Genomic DNA, 21,668 nt, shown 5'->3' with positions numbered 1-21,668 from the left:
TTCCAGCTCCTTCTTGCCTGCAAGGTTTCTTTTGAAATCAGCTGATCATCTTATGGGAACTCCTTTGTATGTAACTGTCTCCTTTTCTCTTGCTGCTTTTAAGGTTCTCTCCTCTTTAATCTTGGCTAATACAATTATGATGTTCCTTGGTGTGTGCTTCCTTGGGTCCAACTTCTTTGGGACTCTCTGAGCATCCTGGACTCCCTGAAAGTCTATTTCCTTTGCCAGATATGGGAAGTTCTCCTTTATTATTTGTTCAAATAAGTTTTCAATTTCTTGCTCTTCCTCTTTCCCTTCTGGACCCCTATTATTCGGATGTTGGAATGTTTGAAGTTGTCCTGGAGGTTCCTAAGCCTCTCCTCATTTTTTTGAATTCTTGTTTCTTCATTCTGTTCTGGTTGAATGTTTCTTTCTTCCTTCTGTTCCAAACCATTGATTTGAGTCCTGGTTTCCATCCCATCACTGTTGGTTCCCTGTAGATTTTTCTTTATTTCACATAATGTGACCTTCATTGCTGTATGGGTCCTTTTTATGCTGTTGAAGTACCCAGAGAGTTCCTGGAGCATCCTGATAACCAGTGTTTTGAACTGTGCATCTGATAGATTGGCTATCTCTTCATCGCTTAGTTGTATTTTTTCTGGAGCTTTGATCTGTTCTTTCATTTGGACCATTTTTTTGTCTCTGAGCACCTATTAAGTATAAGGGGCGGAGCCTTAGGTGTTCACCAGGGCGGGGCAAGACGGCACTGCGTTGTGACGCTGTATATGGGGGAGGGTCCAAGATGGAACAATGCCACTTGCTGAGCTATCTGCCAGTTTTCAGTCACTTCCCCCACTACCCACAAGCAAATTGGGCCCTTCTGGTGCTGATTCCCAGGTGGGTGGGCTTGTATATGTTCTAGGACCCTGTGGGTCTCTCCAACAAACTCTCCTGTGAGGCTGGGAGTTTCTCCTGCTGCCACCTCAACCCCCACAGGTGCTTTCAGTCAGAGGTTTGAGACTTTATTTCCCTGCTGGAACCTGGGGTTGCGTGGTCTGTCTCACTCCCCAGTTGTTCCTCCCAGTTTATCTGCATGCGAATGTGGGACCGCCCCGTCCCCCGGCCATCGCCTTGCCATGAGTCCTCTCCACCTGGTTGACTGTCTCCACCCCTCCTACCTGTCTGGATGAATGTTTCTTCTTTAACTCCTTGGTTGTCGGACTTCCACACAGTTCAATTTTCTGTCAGTTCTGGTTGCTTTTTGTTTTTAAATTGTTGTCCTTCTTTTGGTTGTGCGAGGAGGCACAGTGTGTCTACCTATGCCTCCATCTTGGCCAGAAGTCCTGATACAATTAACAAAGTAGATAAACACAAGATATATGAAGCTGCTGCTGGCATAAATCGGCAGACCATTTTATAGCAAACTTATTTTTAATAATTAGAGTATATTCTAAAATAATGATAGAAAGTATAGTATAGTGCATATGTAAACCATTAACATAGTCATTTATTGTCATGATTAAGTATTGAGTACCATACTTATCACGTGTTATATACTATAATTATACTTGCTATACTTTTGTACGACTGGCAGCACAGTAGGTTTGTTTACCAGCATTGCCACAAACGTGAGCAATGCACTGCATGGCATTACAATGGCTGTGACATCACTAGGCGATAGACATTTTTTTAGCTCCACTGTAAGCCTATGGGGCCACCATCATATATGTGGTTCATCATTGACCAAACTGTCTTTGTGCAGCACATGACTGTATCTAGCTTGTTTAGGTTGTTAGGGTGAGAGAAATGATCTCATTCAACTTTCTGTGAACAGCGCAGAAGTAGAACTTCTAAAGGGTGTTCTTGTCTTTGTATTTGCTTTTCAGATTAATATATTTCGGGGGCTATGGGTGCAGGAGACACAATGAACTCCAAGACTGTTTTGATGTTCATGATGCATCTTGGGTAAGAGTAATCACTGCCAACATTTCCTCTAGTTTATTATTGCCGTAAAGTTTTTAGAAATAATGAGCTCACTCTTTCTCATTTTAATTTGCTACCCGTTTTGTACTACCCGTTTTGAAGCGTCCTCTGCTCACTTTGGCTTCAGACTTTGTATCAGCTAAGAATCTGTTGGCTGTTCACTTTGTTTTTCAGAAGATCAGCCAAGTGTCCCAGTTGGGTGCATGAGCAAGTGGACTCAGCCCCCACCTACTTCCCTGCCATCTTCAGACTCCGGGTGTACAGTGGATTTTTATTGTTTAGATTCTGAACTGAGTAGTTTTTTTACTTTGACAAGTCCTGACAAAAGCGCTGTAGTTCTGACATAAAACATAAATCTGGCACAGAAGGAAGCCGTGACAGAGGGTTGCAGCAGGCTAGAAGGTGCTAAATACAGCATGACTGCTGAATCTTTGCCTTGCCAACAATTCTGTGTCTTAGAAGACAAAGAAGAAAGTATAACTGACCTCTAAGAGCAAATTGCTTGGTTAAGTAGAAGTGATTGGAACTTTTTTGAAGAAGGAGCCATAGTCCCCTAAAGTTTATAATAGCAAAGACTAGGGTTTCTGAGCATGTACTTTAGAGAAACAGATTTCAAAATGTAAATATCATTCTGCCCTCTGCAATTTTAAAAGAGACAATCCTTTGAGGGAATTGGAAAATCGTTAACAAGTAAATTATTATATACTGCAAGCAATAGTATGAGAAGAAAAGTCGCCAGGTGGCTCTGGTCTGGGGACCACACTTTGAGAGCCCCTGGTGCATGCATTTGCTTTATGGATATGGTAACGACTCCATTTTTGTAAGGGTGCCTATTATCTCACCAGTAAATATGCAATGAAACTATAACAATCTAAAAGTTATAAAATCTTCTAAATATTTGAAAAAATTTTGTCTTAGGAAGAGCAGATATTCTGGGGATGGCATAATGATGTACATGTATTTGACACAAAGACAAAGAGCTGGCTTCAACCGGAAATTAAAGTAAGTATTGTAAATCACCACCTTTACATTTACGTATTTGTTGATACATTTAAAATATATTTTTACTAAGTTATTTGGATTTTAATAATTGAGTTTGTAATCACATACACAGAGGTTTTCTTGAGTACTGTCGTTAATCGTGTTTTTCTCCAGGTTAGCTAAGGGTTTTCTAGAAAAATCTTGGAAAGAGGTGCTGTCATCATTGTTTACCCACTACTATGATGCCCTGATTTAAGGAAGGTTCTTTTAGAACATCCTTTTATAGCCAAATTCAGAATTTTTAAAAGTCCATGTTTCAGAAACCTTTGAGATCGGGGCTACATGCAGTTGTAGCTTGGTAGAAATACATTATTAACGCTTTCATGTGCTAGTGAACCAACAGGAATCAGATTAGTTTAAGCAGCAGTGAATTCTCACGTAGCTGTAAAGTGTATTGTGGAGGAGCTCACACAGTGGAAGGAAGAGCTGCAGGGACCAGGAACTCAGGAACTGGAGCACGGTACTCAACACCCTAACCTTCCACCTTTCTTTGCCTGCTTCTCCCTGTTTCCTGCGGTGTGCTAGTTTCATTCTGTGCTGCAGGCTGGTTGGCTCATTTAGGTGTGAATATGGTCCTGGCTACCCAAGCAGTTCTTCCTATTGGTGCTGTGTTATTTCAGTGCTTACATATTAGTTCTAGAAAAGGACTCTGGCTCTACGCGAGCATGTTCCCACTCTTCACATCTGTTCCTGTTGCCAAGAGGAAGATTGGCCAGGCCTACCCCTTGGAAAGCAGGGTACTGTGACTGATAAACTCATCAGAACTGTGCAGAATTGAGTGTTGAACAGGAAAGAACAAAACTGTCCACTAATGTGCATACATGACTAAAATTCCTTGTAGTCCAACTACCGCTGATGGAAGTGATAGGAGGTTCTCCGTAACTAGTGTTACAAGGGAAGACCCTTCTTAGCCTCCTCTTTGTCCAAGCCGTGGATTTCAGGTTTCCATTGCCCTTCTGTCTTCTCCTCCCCATGTCTACTTTTAGAACTGATCAACTCTCAGCCATTTATATTTGTTCAGTAAATTTTCCTTTAGTCAGCATTTGAATTTTAAGATTTGTATCTTTTATTTATTTTTTAAGTTATATTTTATTGATTATTCTATTACAGTTGTCCTGATTTTTCCTCCTTTGCCCCAGTCCATACTGCACCCCCCACTCCCTCAGGCAATTCCCCCACCACTGTTCATTTCCATGGGTCATACGTATAAGTTCTTTGGCTACTCCATTTCCTATACTGTGCTTTACATCCCCATGGCTATTCTGTAACTACCTATTTATACTTCCTAGTCCCCTCACCTCTTCACCCATTCCCCCACACCCCTCTCCCATTTGGCAACCATCAAAATTGTATCCATGATTCTGTCTTTGTTCTTGTTTGCTTAGTTTGTTTTTTAACTTCAATTGTTGTTACATATGTATTTTGGCCATTTATTGTTCAAAATTTTGATCTTCTTTTTCTTAAATAAGTCCCTTTAACATTTCACATAATAATGGTTTGGTGATATTGGACCCCTTTAGTTTTTTCTTGTCTGAGAAGCTCTTTATCTGCCCTTCGATTCTAAGTGATAGCTTTGCTGGGTAGAGCAATCTTGGCTGTAGGTCCCTGCTTTTCATGACTTGGAATATTTCTTGCCAATCCCTTCTAGCCTGCAAAGTTTCTTTTAAGAAATCAGCTGAAAGTCTTATGGGAACTCCCCTGTAAGTAACTAACTTCTTTTCTCTTGCTACTTTTAAAATTCTCTCTTTATCTTTAACCATTGACATTTTAAATATGATGTGTCTTGGAGGAGGCCTCTTTGCATCCATCTTGTTTGGGACTCTGAGCTTCCTGGACTTGCATGTCTATTTCCTTCACCAAATTAGGGAAGTTTTCTTTCATTACTTTTTCAAATAGATTTCCAAATTCTTGCTCCTTCTCTTCTTCTGGCACCTGTATGAGGTGAATGTTGGACCTCTTCAAGTTGTCCCAGAGGCTGCTTACACTATACTCATTTAAAAAATTTTTTTTCTTCTTGTTCTGATTGTTTGTTTTCTGCTTCCTTATATTCCAAATCATTGATTTGATTGTTGGCTTCATCCAACAATCTACAGGTTTTTCTCTGTAAATTGTTCTTTATCTCAATTAGTGTATCCTTCATTTCTGACTGGATCTTTTTTATGTTGTTGAGGTCCTTACTAAGTTCCTTGAGCATCCTTATAATCAGTGTTTTGAACTCTGCATCTGATAGATTGCTTACCTTCCTTTTGTTTCTTTTTCTGGAGTGTTGAACTGTTCCTTCATTTGGGCCGTGTTTCTTTGTCTCCTCATTTTGGCAGCCTCCCTGTGTTTGTATCTATGAATTAGGTAGAGCTGCTTTGACTCCGTGTCTTGGTAGTGTGGCCTAATGTAGTAGGTGTCCTGTAGGATCTGGTGGCACAGCCTCCCCTATCACCCAAGCTGGGTACTCAAGGTGCACCCTTTATGTGGGCTGAGTACACCCTCCTCTTATAGTTAAGCCTTGGTTGCTGTTGGCAGATCAACGGGAGGGATTTATTTATTTTACCCAGGTCAGTCAGCTGCTAGGACTGTCTGTGACCATGGACCACCAACCTCTTGCCCTCTGTGAAGGATCAGCTGTGCAGGGGCAGGGTGGTGGTGCTCTGCCTTGGTCTGTAGCTGTCCACTGGGTGTGTTGGCTCTAGGGTTTCCCAGCTGGTACAGGCCAAGGTCTGCCCCCAAGTGTGTTTTGCCCAGGGTACCCTGCCTGAGCTATAAAGCAATTTGAGATGGCTGCTACTTATGCTGGGCTTGGAGATTCCCCTGTGAATGCACGCTGTGAATCTAGACTGGCTGCTGCATTGAAGCCAAGAGGTGTTGCTTGTTTGAGAGGATTTAGGAAGTTGTGAAGCTTAAGCTAAGACCGGCTATTCTTATGGGAAAGCAGCTAGGGTGGCCCATAAATTGGGTGGGGCAGAGCCTCTGGGGATCTCCAAGGCAGGTCAAACAGTGTTATCCTGGTTGATGGAGTCCCAATATTGTACCAGTTTGCCAGCCTGGTGGGGAGAGGGTTTAGAAAAGGGACAATGGCCTCTGCTTGCCTTGATGCCCAGTAGTTCAGTTGCTCCCAGTATTCCAGTGGTGCCTTTCAACCTGCTACCCTAGAGGGAGTGAATCTGACTAGGTGAGTTAGGTTAGAACGTGTGTAGGTTCTTTAAGAGGAACTGATTGGGGCTCCAGAAGTTTCCTCTACCATTTAATCCCCACTGGTTTTTGCAGCCAGAAGTTGTGGGGTCTTATCTTCCTGGCTCTGGAACCCTGGGCTGGGAGGCCTGGTGTGGGGCTGGGACTCCTCGCTCCTGAGGTATCCCTCCAGAATTTTTATCCACCACACCTGGGTGAGGCCACTGAGGTTACTTATAATTAGTTCTTTGACTTTAAGTCTTTCTCTGACTCCTCTGACCCCTCTCCCTCTTTACCTTAATCCATCTCCCTCCCCTCCTTCTGTTCCAACAGAAGCACGTGACTTCTGCACAGGACATCCGCAGATAATGCAATTTTAGGTAATCCTTGACAGTATTTTCACTGTAATTTCCTTGATAGTGTCTTCAAACAAATTCTTACATTATTCACATTGTACCTGAAAGTTTTTCCGACATGGTTAGAGCTGAAATCTGTTCCCTTAATTTTTTTAGAGACATTCTTAAATTACTTCATTATTTCCAAATATCTGCATCAAAAGGACAAGCAGCATGGTAGAGGGGAACGGTTATCAATGTTGGAGTTGAAAAAACTAAATTTGCATTCTGATTGTGTCAGGAAAGACCAGTACACTTTAGACAAGCCATTTAGTGTGTCCTCTGTAAAATGGAAGGTTGGACATGGTTTCCTACATGAGATTTTTGCCTCTGTAAGAGCAGTATAGTAGTAACAGGGGTCTTTGAGTGATTTTCAGCATTTCAAACTACCTAATAGACATTGAGCGTACTTACACAGTTAGGCACGCAGACTAACACAGATGTCATTTTTTTTGGTTTTGTTTGAAAATGTATGGATACAGTTTATTCAGAAACATTGGTTGACTAATAGATATGTTATATAAGTTAAAGGAGAAATGATATTTATTTCATAATAAATGTGTTTATAGTAGAAGAATTATTCCAAATTTCAGATCAGAGATGGGGTAATAATGAAAATTTTGTTTTTCTGGAAAGGCTGGGAACCACAGCTCAAATAATTCTCTCTCATTTATTTAAGTATTATATAGGTAATATCTGAATTATTTCTTACCATATAGACATCAGCACAGTAACTCAAGTAAACCTGAGAAGTCTAGGGAATTATGATGTTGGAGGTAGGGCTTAAGTTTCTTATGCCCACATTTAGTAGTCACTGAGCCGAAAATGTTGGGTTCTTTCAGAACTTGGAGTGAAATACATACACAAATATATACCCACCATGAACACATGGAAATTATGCAGAAAATTTTTCCTTCAAGTCTTATTCATCTACTCCATTATACTCTCTTTTCCCACCAATACAAAACTTCCCTGAAGAAAGATCTGCTATATTTATCCAAAGTCATGTATAGAGAAGTGTTATCAGTTAATGTGAAGAGTTTTAGTAAGCAATAAAGCACTGTTTGGCTTAAGCCAGAACATGAAGTTCTTATTGTGGAATTTGAAGCACCAAGAGTTCTGTAGGACATACTTATTATTTTACGGTCTTTGAAAGCATCACACCGTGTTCTGCCTACTTCCAATTTTAACTCTGAGTGTGTGTGTGAGAGGGAGCGAGAGAGAGAGACAAAGGGAGGGAGGGAAGGAGGAGGGGAGAAAGAGAATCTTTTTGAATCCTTATATTTTAAGCTAAAATTTACATAAAGTCTTGTTTTGCTAAATGGTGTCAAGCATTTAAGAAAAACGCTTAAAGTAAAGATCAGGGAGAATAAACTTCATCCTTGAGGAGCATAGTCATACCTCAGAGGTGATGCAGGCTTGGTTTCAGACCTCTGCAGTAAAGTGAGTATCACAATAAAGTGAGCCACACAAAGTTTTTGGTTTTCTGGAACAAATAACATTATGTTTACACTATATGGTTGTGTATTAAGTGTACAATAACATTATGTCTAGAAACACTTCATATCCAAAAATACCTTGATTAAAACTCCTTTACTGCTAAAAAAGCTAACTTCTTGGGAGCTTTCCAGAAGTCATACTCTTTTGCTGGTGGAAGGGCTTGCCTGGATACTGGTGACTGCCCACTGACCAGGGCAGTGGTCGCGGTAGGTTGGGCGGCTGTGGCAGGTTGTTAAAGTAAGACAACAGTGAAGTTTGTCTCATCAATCGACTCTTCCTTTTATGCACACGTTCTCCGTAGCACAGAATGCTGTTTGACTTCGTTTCACCCAGAGCAGAACTTCTTTCAAACTTGGAGTCAGTCCTCTCCAACCTTGCCGCTCCTTTATCAACTAAGTTTCTGTAATAGTCTAAATCCTTGTTGTCATTTCAACGATCTTCACAGCATCTTCACCAGGAGATTTCACCCCAAGAAACCACTTTGTTTGCTCATCCATAAGAAGGAACTTTAAAAAAAAATTTTTAATTAATTAATTAATTTTATAAGAAGCAACGGCTCATCGTTCAAGTTTGACCATGAGACTGCAGCAGTTCAGTCACATCTTCAGGCCCCACTTCTCGTTCTCGTTCTCTTGCTGTTTCCACTGCAGCTGCAGTCGCTTCCACCACTGAAGTCTTGAACCCCGCAGAGTCATCCATGCATGTGGAATCAGATTCCTCCAAACTCTTGTTAGTGTTGATATTTTGACCTTTTCTCATAAATTATGAAGGTTCTTAACAGTATCTAACGGTGAATTCTTTCCAGAAAGTTTTCAATTTACTTTGCCCAGATCCATCAGAGGGATCACAATCTATGGCAGCTATAGCCTTCTGAAATGTACTTCTTAAACAATTATTCCTTGACTCCTGGGATGCAGAGTGTATGCTCTGTTGGCGAGCATGGAAACAATGACATTGATCTCACCACACCTCTCCATCAGAGCTCCTGGGTGACCAGGTGCACTGTCAATGAGCAGTAATGTTTTGAAAGGACTCTTTCTGAGCAGTAGGTTTTGACAGTTAAATTGGGCTTAAAATATTCAGTAAACAATGTTGTAAACATATTTGTTGTCATCCAGGCTTCGTTGTTCCCTTTATGGGGCACAGATAGAGTAGATTTAGCATAATTCTTAGGGGTCTTAGGATTTTCGGATAGCAAATGAGCATCGTCACCAGTTTCATTAGCCAATAACAAGAGAATCAGCCTCTCCTTTGAAGCTCTGACACCAGGCGTTCTTTCTAGCTAGGAAAGTCCTGGATTGCATCTCCTTCCAATCTAAGGCTGTTTTGTCTACATTGAAAGATCTGCTGTTTGTGTAGCCACCTTCATTAGTTATGTTACCTAGCCATTCTGGATAACTTGCTGCAACTTCTACATCAGCACTTACTGCTACATCCTGTACTTTTATGACTCGGAGATGGAGTCTTTCCTTAAACGGCATGAACCAGCCACTACCAGCTGCAAACTTTTCCTGTGTAGCTTCCTCACTTCGCTCAGCCTTTACAGACTTGAAGAGAGTTGGGGCCTTGCTCTGGGGTAGGCTTTGGCTTAAGGAATATTTGGTCTGGCTCGATCCTCTATCCAGACCACCAAAACTTCCTGCGTATTAGCGATAATAGAAATAATAGAAATGTTTCACTTTCTTATCGTCGGTGTGTTTACTGGAGTAGCTCTTTTAATTTCCTTCAAGAACTTTTCCTTTGCATTCACATCTTGGTTTATTGTTTGGTGCAAGAAGCCTAGCTTTTATCTTCCCTCTGCTTTTGATCTGTCTCAGCTTTTGACATGCTTTCCTCACTAAGCTGAATCATTTCTAGCCTTTGTTTTAAAGTGAGAGAGTGTGATTCTTCCTTCCACTTGAACATTTCGAGGCTATTGTGTAGTTACCAATTGGCCTAATTTCAGTGTTGTTTGCCTTAGAGAATAGGGAGGCCTCAGGACAGGGACAGGATGGGGAATGGCTGGTTGGCGGAGCAGCTGGAACACACACAGTGTTAATCTGTTAAGTTTACTGTGTTATGTGGGTGCGTTTCATGGCACCCCCGAACCATTACAATAGTAACATCAAAGATCACTGGTCACAGATCGCCATACCAAACACAATAATAGTGAAAGGGTTGGAAGTACTGTGAGACTTACCAAAATGTGACACAAATGCTGTCACCAATGCAAAGGTGAGCCAATGCTGTTGGAAAAATGGCACCGATAGGCTTGCTTGGGGCAGGGCTGCTACAGACCTTCAAGTTGTAAAGCATGCAGGACCTGCACAGCGCAGTAAAGTGAAACTCAGCAAAACGAGGTGTGCCTGTGGTGTTTGTCTGTGCTTATTACTATTTAGAGCAGCGATAGGCAACCTCTTTCATCGCATGGCACGCAAACTAATTACTAAGATTTGGCAGCACGCCAAAAAATGTTATATTTTTTGCCTGTCTGACAAAAAAATAGGTATAGTTTTGATTCATTCACACTGGATGGCTATTGTTGTGAGCTGGTTGTTGTGAGCTTTTTATTTCACAACCTAAGGGAAAAGAAGTCAGTGCCCCTGACTAAACAGTCACGTATTTCATGCTTTAAAAATTCTTGCAGCACACAGATTGAAAATTGCTCATTTAGAGTGAATTTTTACATTAGGCTTTCTAATGGAGTTACACAGATACTAGTAATTTCACAGTCCTGTATTTCTCATACTAAGCATAAGCATGCGAATTCACTTCACATGTTTCAAATCTTTGTACTCTATTTTCTCACCTCTGCTTCTAGGGTGGAATTCCACCACAGCCACGGGCCGCGCATACGTGTGCAGTTCTTGGAAATAAGGGCTATATCTTCGGTGGACGTGTTTTGGTTAGTATTTTTAATGGAAATAACCTTTTATGTGTGATGCTTCTTATAAAACTTACCCTCTGAATTTATAGAACAATGGAACGTTCAAATAATCTAGAGATTATGGTGCTATTCAATAACTTTTATCTTCTATTCCCAACCAGGCCACACATGAATAATCATAGATGATTATAAATGATATTTGAATGAGGAGAATCCTTTACTTTAGTGTATTATTAGGAAAGTTTGATTTGTTATCATCTAAATCCTGGTGGTTTAAACTTATTTACATGTTTCCCCCTTGACACATTAATTTGGTAGCTCTATGTTAATTTTATTAATGCTTAATATTGTTCCCCAATATATAAACTTACGATGTTAAGTAAAATAGAAATAATCTATTTATAATATAAACTTATGTAAACAAAATTTTCCCTTTTGCAAGTTGTAAAACACTGACCAATTGAACACCCTTTTATTGTAGCAAACTAGGATGAACGACTTGCACTATCTGAACTTAGATGCCTGGACTTGGTCTGGAAGGTAGTATGTGATTCGTTTGTTTTTACCTACCGGCATTTCTCTGTGTGTGTACGGGTGCACGAAAATCCAAAGTTTGGTCTCTAAAACTGAACTATTATTTTTCCCCCTTCAGATTATATGTCTAAGCAAGGGATATATAGATTTAAATGCAGTTTGTTCTTTAACCAAAGCACATAAAACATGAGAATAGTAGCTGTTGAAAATTGATTATGTGAAAGTACTGGTTTCATACTATGTATCTAGGAGATTGGTCAGTAGAAGGAGTGAAGTAACTGTTTAATGCGGTCATCACAGGTGAGCAGATACGGAGTGCATAAAAATCAGATTTTATTTATGGCTCATAATTTATGAGTATATTTAGCAGTAGAATACATGTATTTAGCTATCAGTTCAGCTGTTCATGTAATAAGATGAACTCAGAACTATATATGATTCCAAAGTATAAATGCTATTAAAAATAAAGCCACAAAAGTGCAAGAAGAAAATATAGCAGATTATCTTTTTTTTAAAAGCTAAGAAGTTCCTCTCCTTATTTTTTTAAAAGACTTTATTTATTTACTTATTTTTAGAGAGAGGGGAAGGGAGAGAGAAAGAGAGGAAGAGAAACATCTCTGTGTGGTTGCCTCTTACACACCCCGCACCTGGGGACCTGGCCCGCAACCCAGGCATGTGCCCTGACTGGGAATCAAACCAACAACCCTTTGGTTCACAGGCTGGTGTTCAATACACTGAGCCACACCAGCCAGGGTGCAGATTATCTTCAAAATCTCAGTATTCTGGAAAAGGCTTTTCTAAAAATGATTGAAACCCAAAATTCACAAATTAAAAGATAGATTGATAAAACTACTTAAGAATTAATTATTTCTATGTAGAAAAATATACCACAAAAAGTTAAAAGGCAAATTGGAAAATGTAAACAAAAAATATAAACTAGAAGTAGTATTTATGGTATTTCTTTTTTTAATGTTTGTTTGACCTACACAGTATTTTTAAATTTTATTTTGCATTTTTCTTAATTATTTTTACTTTTTAATTACAGCTTACATTTAATATTATTTTGTATTAGTTTCAGGTGGTCCACATAGTGGTTAGACAATGACGTACATTACACAATATTTATAGTATTTCTAGTAAAGAGGGCTAAGAGCCATGAGAAGTAAGTCAGTAAGAAAAAGACAAATAGTCCAATAGGAAAGTGGACAAAGAACATGTATGAGCAACTCATAGAAGAAATACAAATAGACAAAATGATTGTATTAAAATGTTCAACTTCATAGATTATTAAAGAAATAGAAATAAAACTAGTTTTCACTTATCAGATAAAAGCAGTTACAAATGACCAGTGCTTGCTAGGTTGCAACAACATAATTAGTGGAAGAATTGTACAAACTTTCTGAAAGGTATTCTGGTAATATGTTTAAAATATAAAACAGAATTTCTACACTGAAGAAATCCAGAATTTCTCCAAAAACAAGAATTGGACAAGTATATCTGTGTGTGTGTATACACAAAGATGTTTGTTGCAACATTATTCATAAAAACAAAAACTTGAGGTCAGCCTTCATGGCCTCAAGTAGGGTTTGCTTAAATCACAGTACATTTGCCCAAAAGGCTGAGATGCTTCCATTACCAAAGGAAACTACTTCATGGAAATATTCTACAACATACCAGTTGAATGAAAAAAAGTTACAGAATGGAATATATGATTCCATTGATATATTTTAATATTTCTGTGTATATTAAAGTCTGGAAAGATATATACCAAGTTCTTATTTCTTATTGCTTGAGGACAGGATTATATAACTCTCATTAAAATATTTTTGTGGCCGTGGCTGGTGTGGCTCAGTGGATTGAACGCCTGCCTGTGAACCAAAAGGTGGCTGGTTTGATTCCCAGTCAGCGCACATGCCTGGGTTGCAGGCCAGGCTTCTTACTTGGGAGCCCGCGAGAGGCAACTGATCGATGTACCTTTCACACATCGATGTTTCTCTCCCTCTCTTTCTCTCTCCCTTTCCCCTCCCTAAAAATAAATAAATTAAATTAAAAAATATTTTTGTGGCTGTTGAATGTCTTCTAACCAAAATGTTTTTTATAGTCAATAAAAATATTTCCAGTTTGGAAAAAAATTGTATTTTCTACAAATGGCCCGTGCCATTCTGCAGCATTCCAGAATGCTGGGGAATGGTGCCTCCTCACCCTCTAAGTTAGTTAAAGCACTTTTGTGCTTATGCTTTTACTTGTGTTTCTGTCTTTTAAGGAATAAAAACAGCATTCGTTTGAACTTTTTAGAGTTTTTTTTTTTTTTCCTGGCTCTGAAATGGCTTTTACTTTGAAGCTAGAGTAGTTAGAATTTTCAGATGAAGATAATGCTTTGGGAAATTCTACAATAAATTGACCAAAGTACAAACAACAGCAAAATCCCATACTATCATTGAGGAAATCTGCTAAAAACACAAAATTAAACATGAAACAACAGCTAAGAGTTATAGACATGAAAATAATTATGTTGAAAAACTTATAGTTTTACTGATTACCAACAAGAATGATGCTGAGTATGCATTGTGAATTAACTGGGAATTAATTTTTAATCTGTGTTCTGTGACCAGATAGAATAGACACTAAGTGGAAAGATTGTTTAAACTCAACTCAGAATTTAAGAATGTTTTGTTTATTTTTAAAAAATATTTTATTTATTTTTAGATAGGGGAAGGGTGAGAGAAAGAGAGGGAGAGAAAGAAACATCAATGTGTGGTTGCCTCTCCCATGCCCCCTAGTGGGGACCTGGCCTGCGACCCAGGCATGTGCCCTGACTGGGAATCGAGCCAGCAACCCCTTGGTTTGCAGGCCAGTGCTCAATCCATTGAGCCACACTAGCCAGGGTGCATTTAAGAAAGTTTTATAAATCTTACATAGGTGGGGTTACTAAAATTCCACCTACATGAAATTTTAAACTATTGAGAGCAATTTTTCCCTTTAAGAGCTGAAGTGATTGAAAACCTTTTATTTTAACTAACGCAGGACCTAGATTTTTATATTTTTCCTTTGCCACAGGATATCAATTAATGGAGAAAACCCTAAACATCGATCATGGCATACTTTAACACCAATAGCTGATGATAAGCTTTTCCTGTTTGGTGGACTAAGTGCGGACAATATTCCATTAAGTAAGTAAATTCATATTCAGCCTACAGTTATTACCTCACTTTTTTCTTTTTTAAACTTTTTTCCAAAACATTATTCTTTATTCTTTATTTACATCTTTTTTATTGAATTTATTGGGGTGACTGATTCACAAAACCATACAGGTTGCAATTGTACAACTCAATAAAACATCATCTGAGACGGCATCCTGAGCCCATTCCCCCAAGCAAAGTTTCTTTCCTTCCACATTTTCTCGCTCTTTTCCTTCCCCAACCTAGCCCCTCAACCTCTATCACTACACTGCTGACTGCGTCTATGTGTTACATCTGTTTTTTGCCTAATCTCTTCACCTTCTTTCACCTTCTTTCTTTGATTGGGACCCTCTGTGCTTCCTGAACTTGCATGGCTTTTCCCCTGTCCAAGGTAGGGAAGTTTTCTGTCATTATTTTTTCAAGGAAGTTTTCTATCCCTTGCTCCTTTTCTTCTCCTTCTGGTATTCCTATGATTCAAATGTTTTAGGTTTCATGTGGTCCTAAAGTTCCCTTAAGCTTTCCTCATACATTTGGAGTCTTTTTTCATTTTGTTGCTCTACCTGGATATTTATTTGTACCTCGTCTTCCAGCCCACTGATATGGTCCTCCCCTTCATTCAGCCTGGTTGTCATTTCTTCTAGTGTTTTTCAGTTCAGATAATGTATTCTTCGTTTCTTCCTGGTCCTTGTTCATAGTTTCTACTTCCTTTCATGTTGTTGTAGTTCCCACTCAGTTCCTTGTAGTTGTCACTGAGTTCCTTGAGCATCTTTATCACCATTTTTTTGAATTCTGTGTCTGATTGGTTGCTTTCCTCAAATTCACTTACTCTTTAACTGGGGATTCTTCCATTCCTTTTGATTGGGGGGCTCTTTCTTTGTCTCCTCATTTTAGGTGACTCTTTTTGTTTGCTTCTGCATCTCAGGGTGCTCTGTTCTGCCTGCCTGTGTTCATGGGGTGGCCTTCTGTGATAGGCGTTCTATGGGAGTCATTGGTGCGGTCTCTTTGATCTCCTTGTCTGGATCCTCTAGGTTTGCCCTTTCTTCCATTTGTGTGGGCTCTCCTGTTGTACTTGGGTTGTACTTATCGGTGGCTTCTTTGTTGGTTGGTTCTCCCCTCCAGCGGGCTCACTGGTGGTCACAATCCCACCTTGTTGTGTGTGCTGTTGTAGAGGTGTTGGTTAACAAAGCAATGTTACCAGGCCACCAGACCTACGCCAGCAAAAAGAACCCCCTCCCACATCAGCAATCTCAACTGCACATGAGCAAAGATTAATAAAGCTGAAGAGAGAATATGGATATTGTAAGATGTGAATGACAAAGGGAATATGAGATGACTAAGAGAAAGAAGGGTACTGAGTGGTAAGAGGGAGGAGAATTGATAAGAGTAGGGATAGATCTGAGGTGAGGAAAGGGAGAGAACAAAACTTAAAACATGAGTAAAACATGAAAGGGCGGTGGGAACAATGGGGTAAGAAAAGGGAAGAGTATAATATGAAGTTTGATGTATAGTTGAAAATGTATTAGGCCAACAGGATAAAAATTGCATAAAAACCACAACGGGGTCGATAGCAATGACCACTGAAGGAAGTTTAATAAAGGTGGAATGGGGATAAGAATATTGTACAAGAGCAAAAAGTGAAATGGGTTGTCTACTATAAGGAAAGTTGATTTGGTGAGGATGGGAGAAGCAAACTAATAAGAGGAAGGAGTTAAAACTCAGGTTGAGAGAGCAAATAAAAATGAAATAAAATTTGTTACCCAACTGATGAGGGGCAGGAGGGAGGTGAAATGGAGTGACACGGGGGAGAGTGTTCTGTGGGATTTAAAGTACAAACAAATAGTGAACAAGTAGGAGCCCTGTTGGAGAAGTACAGCAATGACCGTGTATTTCACCCAACTGGCCACTGTCTATAAAGGTGGAGAAGAAATGAAACTCTTATAAGAAGGGAAAAGGACGTGAGCTGCCTTAAGAAAGCAGGGCGCTTATGCGAGGTTAGATGGAGGAGAAATAGTGAGGGTAAGGGATGGGAACGTGGCGTACTGTGAGAGAAAATAAAGTTCACCACACCAGTAAGGAAGCTCAGGAAGATGGCGAATGGATTAAGACCAGGGGAGGGTTCTGTGTGGGATTTGGAATAACAGTAACATGATAAAAAATATATGATCTGAGTAAAAGGCCAAGAATAGTGAGGTATTTGGAAGATTAGTAAAATGAAAGAAGAAAAATTAAAATGCAGTATGAAAGCTAAAATGAACAAACAAAAAAAATTAAAAAAAAAAACAAAGAGAAAGAAAACATGCTAGTTCTGATGAAAGGCAAGGTGAAATTGGTCTCAACTGTTGGTGTTCTCCTGACTTCTTTCTTCATCTGTCTCTGGCCTTCTCTCAGCTTCAGGTCATAATGTCTTCTTCTTGAAAAACAAAAGCCTCCTGCTGGTTGATTTTGCAGGTCTTCCTGGCTCCTGCAGTCGGTGGGGGATTGGGCTCCGTTTTCCTTTTCCAATTGTTTGGCAAGGAAGGGGGCTCGGTCTGGGCTACAGTAACCACAGTTGCCCAGTTTCCAGCCCAAGCCCTCAGAGCAGTGTGCGCTGCGCACTCTCTGCACAGTTATGCTGGGCTGGTGCTGATAAACCACCTTGCTTTGCATCCCTTTGATCAATCCTAAGGTGGGCTGAGTGGGGCCAAATCGCGCCCACAATCCTCCTTCCTTGTTGGCTGGGCAGCTGCACACGAGGTATGTGCCCAGCATCATAAATTCAAATTTTGAAAACAGTATCTGTCGGCGCTGTGGGCTAGGACCCCCAGCACTGTGTTGAGTAAGAGTGGTGCAAGCACACATCCCTGTCTTGTTCCTGATCATTGGGGAAACCAATTAGTTTTTGCCCTTTGAGTATGATATTACCTATGGGTTTGTATACATGGCCTCTGTTATGTTGAGGCATCATCCCTCTATTCCCACTCTGCTGAGAGTTTTTACCTTAAATGGGTGCTGGATTTTATCAAATGCTTTTTCTGCATCTTTGTATATGATTATGTGATTTTTATCCTTCATTTTGTTTATGTGATATATCACACATATTGGTTTGTACTGTTGTACTACCCTTGCATCTCTAGAATAAATTCCTCTTGATCATGGTGTGTGATCCTATTACTGTATTGCTGAGTCTAGTTTGCTAGTATTTGGTTGAGAATTTGAGCATCTATGTTCATCAGGGATTTGGCCTATAATCTTCTTTCTTTGTAACATCTTTCTCTGGTTCTGGAATTACCATAATGCTGTCCTCGTAAAGAGAGCTTGGAAGTGTTCCCTCTTGTTGAATTTTTGGAATAGTTCGAGATGGATAGTGTCATTTCTTCTTTGAATGTTTGTTAAATCTCCCCTATGATGTCATCTGGTTCAGGACTTTTGTTTGCTGGCAGTTTTCCAATTACCGCTTCAATTTCATTAGTTGCAATTAGTCTTTTCACATTTTCCGATTCTTTCTGATTCAGTTTTGGAAGACTGTGTTTCTCGTAAATTATCCATTTTTCCCAGGTTGTCCAGTTCATTAGCATATATTTGTTCATAGTATTTTCTTACAATCCTTTTTATTTCTGTGATGTCAGTTGCTACTTCACCTCTTTCATTTCTGATTTTATTTTGGGGGTCCTCTCTCATTTATTCTTGATGAGTCTGGTTAAAGTTTCATCAATATTGTTTATCTTTTCAAAGAACAAGCTCTTGGTTTCATTGATCTTTTGTTTTTTTTTTTGTCTCTATGTCATTTATTTCTGCTCTGATCTTTATTATATCCTTCCTTCTATTTGCTCTGGGCTTTATTTGTTGTTGTTTTTCTAGTTCTTTTAGGTGAAGAGTTAGATTGTTTATTTGAAAATTTTCTCGCTTATTCAGGTAGGGCTACAATGCTGTGTACTTCTTTCTCAGGACTGTTCTCTCTGTGTCCCATAGATTTTGGGTTGTGTGTTTATTTTCATTTGTTTCCAGGTAATTTTTCGTTTCCTCCTTGATCTCATTGTTAATCCATTCGTTGGTTAATAACATGCTATGTAGCCTCCAGAAATCAACTCCATAGCATGGAGTTGATTTCTAGTTTCATACCATTGTGGTCTGAAAAGATGTTTGACATGATTCAAATCTCCTTGAACTTGTTAAGACTCATTTTGTATCCTGACATGCGGTCTGTCTTTGCAGATGTTGTGTGGGCACTTGGAAGAATGGATACTCTGCTGCTTTGGGATGAAATGTTCCATAAATATCAATGAAACCTATCCGATCCAGTGTGTTGTTTAAGGTCACTGTTGCCCTGTTGATTTTGGTCTGGAAGATCTGTCTACTGGTGACAGTGGGGTGTTAAAATCCCCTACTATGACTGAATTGCTGTGAACCTCTCCCTTAATGTCCACCAAGATTTTCTTTACACGTTTAGGGGCTTCTGTATTCGGTGCATAGATGTTTACAGGCGTTCTATCCTCTTGTTCGATTGATCCCCTTAGTGTTCTGTAGTGACCTTCTTCGTCACTCATTGTGGCTTCTGTTTTGAAGTCTATTTTGTCAGATGTAACTATTGCTGCCCCAGCTGTTTTTTATATTTGCTTCCATTTGCATGGAATATTTTTTCCATCCTCTGCTTTCAGTATGTGTGTATCTTTTGTTCTGAGGAGGGTCTCTTGCAGGCAGCTTATGTGTGGATCTTGTTTACTTATCCATCCAGCTACCTTACGTCTTTTGACAGGACCATATAATCCATTTACATATAAGGCTATTATTGATAGATACTTATGAAAATTTATTGCCATTTTATTCTGTATAACTACATTCCTCTCTCTCTCAATTTCTTATTTTCTTTCTTCTTCTTAAAGCAGGCCCTTTAACATTTCTTGAAATGCTGATTTGGTGGTAATGAACTCCTTTAGGTTGTTTTCGTTCATTTGTTTTTTGTTTTTCTATCTAGGGAGCTCTTTATTTTTCCCTCAGTTATAAATGATAGCCTTATTGGCTATCATTTATTGGGTTGAACAGTCTTGGTTGTAGGTCCTTGCTTCTCATCACCCTGACTGTTTTGTGCCAGTCCCTTCTGGAGTGAAATTTTTCTGTTGAGAAACCAGCTGACGGCCTTATGGGAGCGCCTTTGTAGGTTACTAATTGCTTTTCTCTTGCTGCTTTTAAGATTCTCTGTTTGTTTTTAACCTTTGGCATTTTAATTATGATGTGTGTTGGTGTGGGCCACTTTGTGTTCTTGATTGGCACTCTCTGGTGCTTCCTGAACTTGTGTGACTTTTTCCTTCACCAGCTTAGGGAAGTTTTTAGTCATTATTTCTTCCAACAGATTCTCTATCCCTTGCTCACTTTCTTCTCCTTCTGGTAGCCCTGTGATGTGGATGTTGTTATGCTTGATGTCCCAGAGGTTTCTTAGACTTTCTCCATTGTTTAAAATCCTCTTTTCTTGTTGATGCTGTGCTTGAACGCGTACTGTTGTCTTGTCCTCAACGTTGCTGATTTGGTACTGTTCTTCATCTAACCTGCCGTCGATTCCTTCCAATGTAGTCTTCACTTTACATATTGTACTGTACTTCTGATTGGTTCTTTTTATGGTTTCTGTGTCCTTTTTAATGCTTATTATCTCTTTATTTCTCTCTAGGATCACCCATCTTCCTCTAAGGTCCTTGAACACCCTTATTACCATTGTTTTAAACTCTACATCTGGCATTTTAGTGGCTTCCATTTCATTTCATTCTTTTTCTGGGGATTTCTCTTGCTGTTTCATTTGGGTCATATTTCTTCTCTTCATTTTGTCTCTGTGTATTTGGTAGATCTCTTAGACTCCCAGACTTGTTATGATGGCTTTGTGATGAAGGCATCTTGTTGGGCTCAGTGGCCCAATCTTCTAGGTCACCTGATCTCCACACTCCAGGAATGTTCCTTGTGGGTTATGCGCACCTTCCTGTTGTGGTTGAGTCTTGAATGCTGTTGGCCCTTTCATGGGTGGAGTTAACCCTTCAGGATAGTTTAGTGGAAAGATCAGCCTTGATCACCACATATGAGGTGATGTCCAGGGGCCACCCCACCAAGGCAGAGTTGTTCCTAGCAGAATCTGGTGCCTGCCGAAATCCCCCTTTGGGTGTGCCTCTTGTGTGACTAGTGGGGTCTAGCTCTGGTGTGGTCTAAAACCCACTGCTGGTTGTGTTGCTTCTGGGTCCACTTGGACAGGGTTCAGGGATAGATCAATGTCAGACATTGTATGTAATTGGCCTAGGGCTACCTTTCTGGAGATACCACACTGTTCTGTTCACTCTTTCTGTCTGCATCTGCTAGTCTTTGGTGTGCATGCAAGGGCCCAATTTGTATATATGACTGGATTTTTCCTGCTTAGCACTTGGGGCAGATCTGTAAAAGGACCTAGGCCCCCTGAGGTCTGCCTGCACTTGTCGGCTTCTCCACCTCCTGCTGAGGTTGCCTGGTCCTTCAGAGCTTTCAGAAGAAAGACTATAGAGTAGGCTCAGGCTGGACGTGATCCACAGACCCTTCCACAGTTTGCGAGCTTGGCCTGGCAGGGCAACAGACAGGGCTAGTTGGTCCCCTGCTTGGGGGGGTCACACACTCAGGCACTCAATGAGGGGAAAGTGGCCTAAACCACTCAGTCTCTGCCAGAGTCTCCAACTCTAGTTCCCTCCCCCCGCCGATGGGCTATAGGTTCAGGTTGGGTGCAGCCAGCCATCCACTCACCTGGGAAGAGCCACCAGGCTCAGGAGAACAGATCAAAAGTCTCCCATTGGGGGTGATACCGGCCCAGCCCACAGGAGGGGGCTAAGCACCTAGTCCCGGTCCCAGACTGTAGCCTCCAAAGGGCTCTCACACTCTGAATGTCCCAGCTCTTAGCCACTCTACCTTTCCCTTCTTGGAACTGAGCCCAGCAGGGCAGGGTATGCCGGATTTGGCAGGGCTGATCCAAAGAGTCTCTTGTTGGGGGTGGTGCCTGCAAAACTGGAAGAGGGGGCAGGGCACTTCTTCCCCTTCCCAGGATAGCATGGG

General features: G+C 40.3%; 1 protein-coding gene across 2 annotated transcripts in view; it reads left to right on the top strand.

Annotated features, from left to right (window-relative positions):
* The window catches only part of KLHDC1 (kelch domain containing 1), a 71,889-nt gene that overhangs the window by 24,955 nt on the left and 25,266 nt on the right, over nt 1-21,668 (top strand). For both annotated transcript variants that reach the window (XM_053929189.2, XM_053929188.2), the window contains 5 exons: nt 1,866-1,944; nt 2,881-2,964; nt 10,861-10,944; nt 11,408-11,466; nt 14,518-14,630. In XM_053929189.2, coding sequence (XP_053785164.1) covers nt 1,866-1,944; nt 2,881-2,964; nt 10,861-10,944; nt 11,408-11,466; nt 14,518-14,630 — 419 coding nt within the window. The remainder of the gene's footprint in view (nt 1-1,865; nt 1,945-2,880; nt 2,965-10,860; nt 10,945-11,407; nt 11,467-14,517; nt 14,631-21,668) is intronic.

The sequence above is a fragment of the Desmodus rotundus genome, chromosome 7 (assembly GCF_022682495.2).
Source record: "Desmodus rotundus isolate HL8 chromosome 7, HLdesRot8A.1, whole genome shotgun sequence".
NCBI lineage: Eukaryota > Metazoa > Chordata > Mammalia > Chiroptera > Phyllostomidae > Desmodus > Desmodus rotundus.
This window is presented reverse-complemented; position numbering and strand designations above follow the sequence as displayed.